The sequence below is a fragment of the Emiliania huxleyi genome (assembly GCF_000372725.1).
Source record: "Emiliania huxleyi CCMP1516 chromosome Unknown EMIHUscaffold_140, whole genome shotgun sequence".
Taxonomy (NCBI): Eukaryota; Haptophyta; order Isochrysidales; family Noelaerhabdaceae; genus Emiliania; species Emiliania huxleyi.
In genome coordinates, this window is record NW_005201191.1 from 31,612 (window position 1) to 33,290 (window position 1,679).

Here is a 1,679-nt window from a genome sequence, read left to right on the forward strand (position 1 = left end):
CCGCCACGAGCCGCAGTAGACGGCCCCGGAGACGATGCCGATGATGGCCGCCGCGTAGGGCTCTACCACGCCGCAGGGGCCAGTGATGCCTACGAGCCCCGCCACGATGCCGTTCATGCACCTGGGGAGTGGGGGGGGGGGGGGGGATGGGCGGTGGAGGACGGCACCCGCGCGTCAAACTGTCAGCTGTCGTACTAGCTACTACGACTGGCTACTAGCAGCTAGGTGGAGCAGCGAGGTGGAGCAGCTAGCACCTAGCTCCCTGTATGTCGCAGTAGCCCACCAGGAACTTCCGCTAACTACTTTTACTACTGCGACTACCGACCACTACTCATCGCGTCTCACTTGGAGGTGTCGTAGTAGCCCGCCAGGAACTTCTCGAGGAGCAGCACGGAGAGGATCGAGGCCGACGGCGAGATGGTCGTGTTGACGCAGATGAGGGCCGCCGTTTTCCACATGCCGCCCGTCGTGCCTGCGCGCGGTGCGCAGGCGCTAGGCATGGCGAGGCTGCGCCGGAGTGCTGCGCGGTGGGCGCGCCGGGCGGCCTGGGCGGGCGTGTGCGTGGCACCGAGCGTGTAGCCGGCGTTGAAGCCAAACCAGCCAAACCAGAGGCAGTAGACGCCGAGCGTCGTGAGGGCGATCGAGTGCCCCTCGATCTGCACCGGCCCCTTGTCCGTGAACCTGCCCGCGCGCGGGCCCACGACATACGAGCCGACCAGCCCCGCGGCGCCGCCCAGCATGTGCACAATGCCGGAGCCGGCGAAGTCGATCATGCCGTAGCCAAAGGCGGCGTTGTCGCCCCACGCGCACAGCCAGCCGGCGTCGGCCCACAGCCAGTGCAAGGGGACAGCGTAGATGAAGGCGGTGACGAAAAAGGAGTAGATCAGGTAGCCGGCAAATTGGGTGCGCTCCGCCATGCAGCCGCTCACGGTAGTGGCTGCGGTGGCGGCGAAGGCCCACTGGAAGAAGACGATGTGGTAGTCGTCAATAGCCACGCCCTGACATGTGCGCCACGAGCGCGGCTGGGAGGGCGAACGGCGGCGGTGCAGGGTTGTGCAGGCGGGCCGCGCATGCCTTGAGAAAGAACTTGTCGTTGCCGGCGAATTTGTGGTCGGCGCCTCCACCGAAGCCGATGGCGTAGCCGAGGGTGAAGAAAGCCGCGGCGCCGATGGCGGCGTCGCACATGTTCTTCAGAAGGATTGAGTGCAAGCTGGTCGAGCGGAGGCAGCCCGCCTCCCACATGGCAAAGCCGGCCTGCTCCCAAAAGACAAGCGCGGTGCACAGGAGCACCCAGGCGACGTTGATGGCAGATTTCAGGTCCTCATCCTCCATGGCGCTTTAACGTGCTGCTGTCAGACTCGGTACCTAATCGGACGGAGGCAGTCCTGGGAAAATTCAGCGCGGAGCGGGCGGCACAGGCCCGGAGCCCTGGCGCGGGCGTGGCGCGGCAGGGCGCGGCGCGGGCGCGGTGGCGCGCAGAGATGCTGGCCGGGGATCGGAGGGCGGAGGCGCGGCTCGGGCGGCGGCGCGAGCCTCTGCACGCGTCGCGCGGGCGGGGAGGGAGAGGGAGGGGCGAGCGAGGGAGGGGCGGGGGGCGGGCTCAGCGGTGCGGGGCCCCGGCCCTCGCGCTGGGCGGCGGGCGCGGCAGGGCGCGGCACGCCTCTGCACGGTGCGCTCGT

At 68.7% G+C, this 1,679-nt stretch overlaps 1 protein-coding gene across 1 annotated transcript; it reads right to left on the minus strand.

Annotated features, from left to right (window-relative positions):
• Positions 1–9: 9 nt before the first annotated feature.
• On the minus strand, positions 10–1,332 carry AMT20 (putative ammonium transporter; the record flags this gene model as incomplete). The annotated part of the gene is given in 4 exon segments (XM_005787600.1): positions 10–121; positions 346–472; positions 569–998; positions 1,015–1,332. Coding segments are annotated over 4 exon segments (987 nt in total), but the record flags the coding sequence as incomplete, so codon positions are not given.
• Between the last annotated feature and the right edge of the window lie 347 nt (positions 1,333–1,679).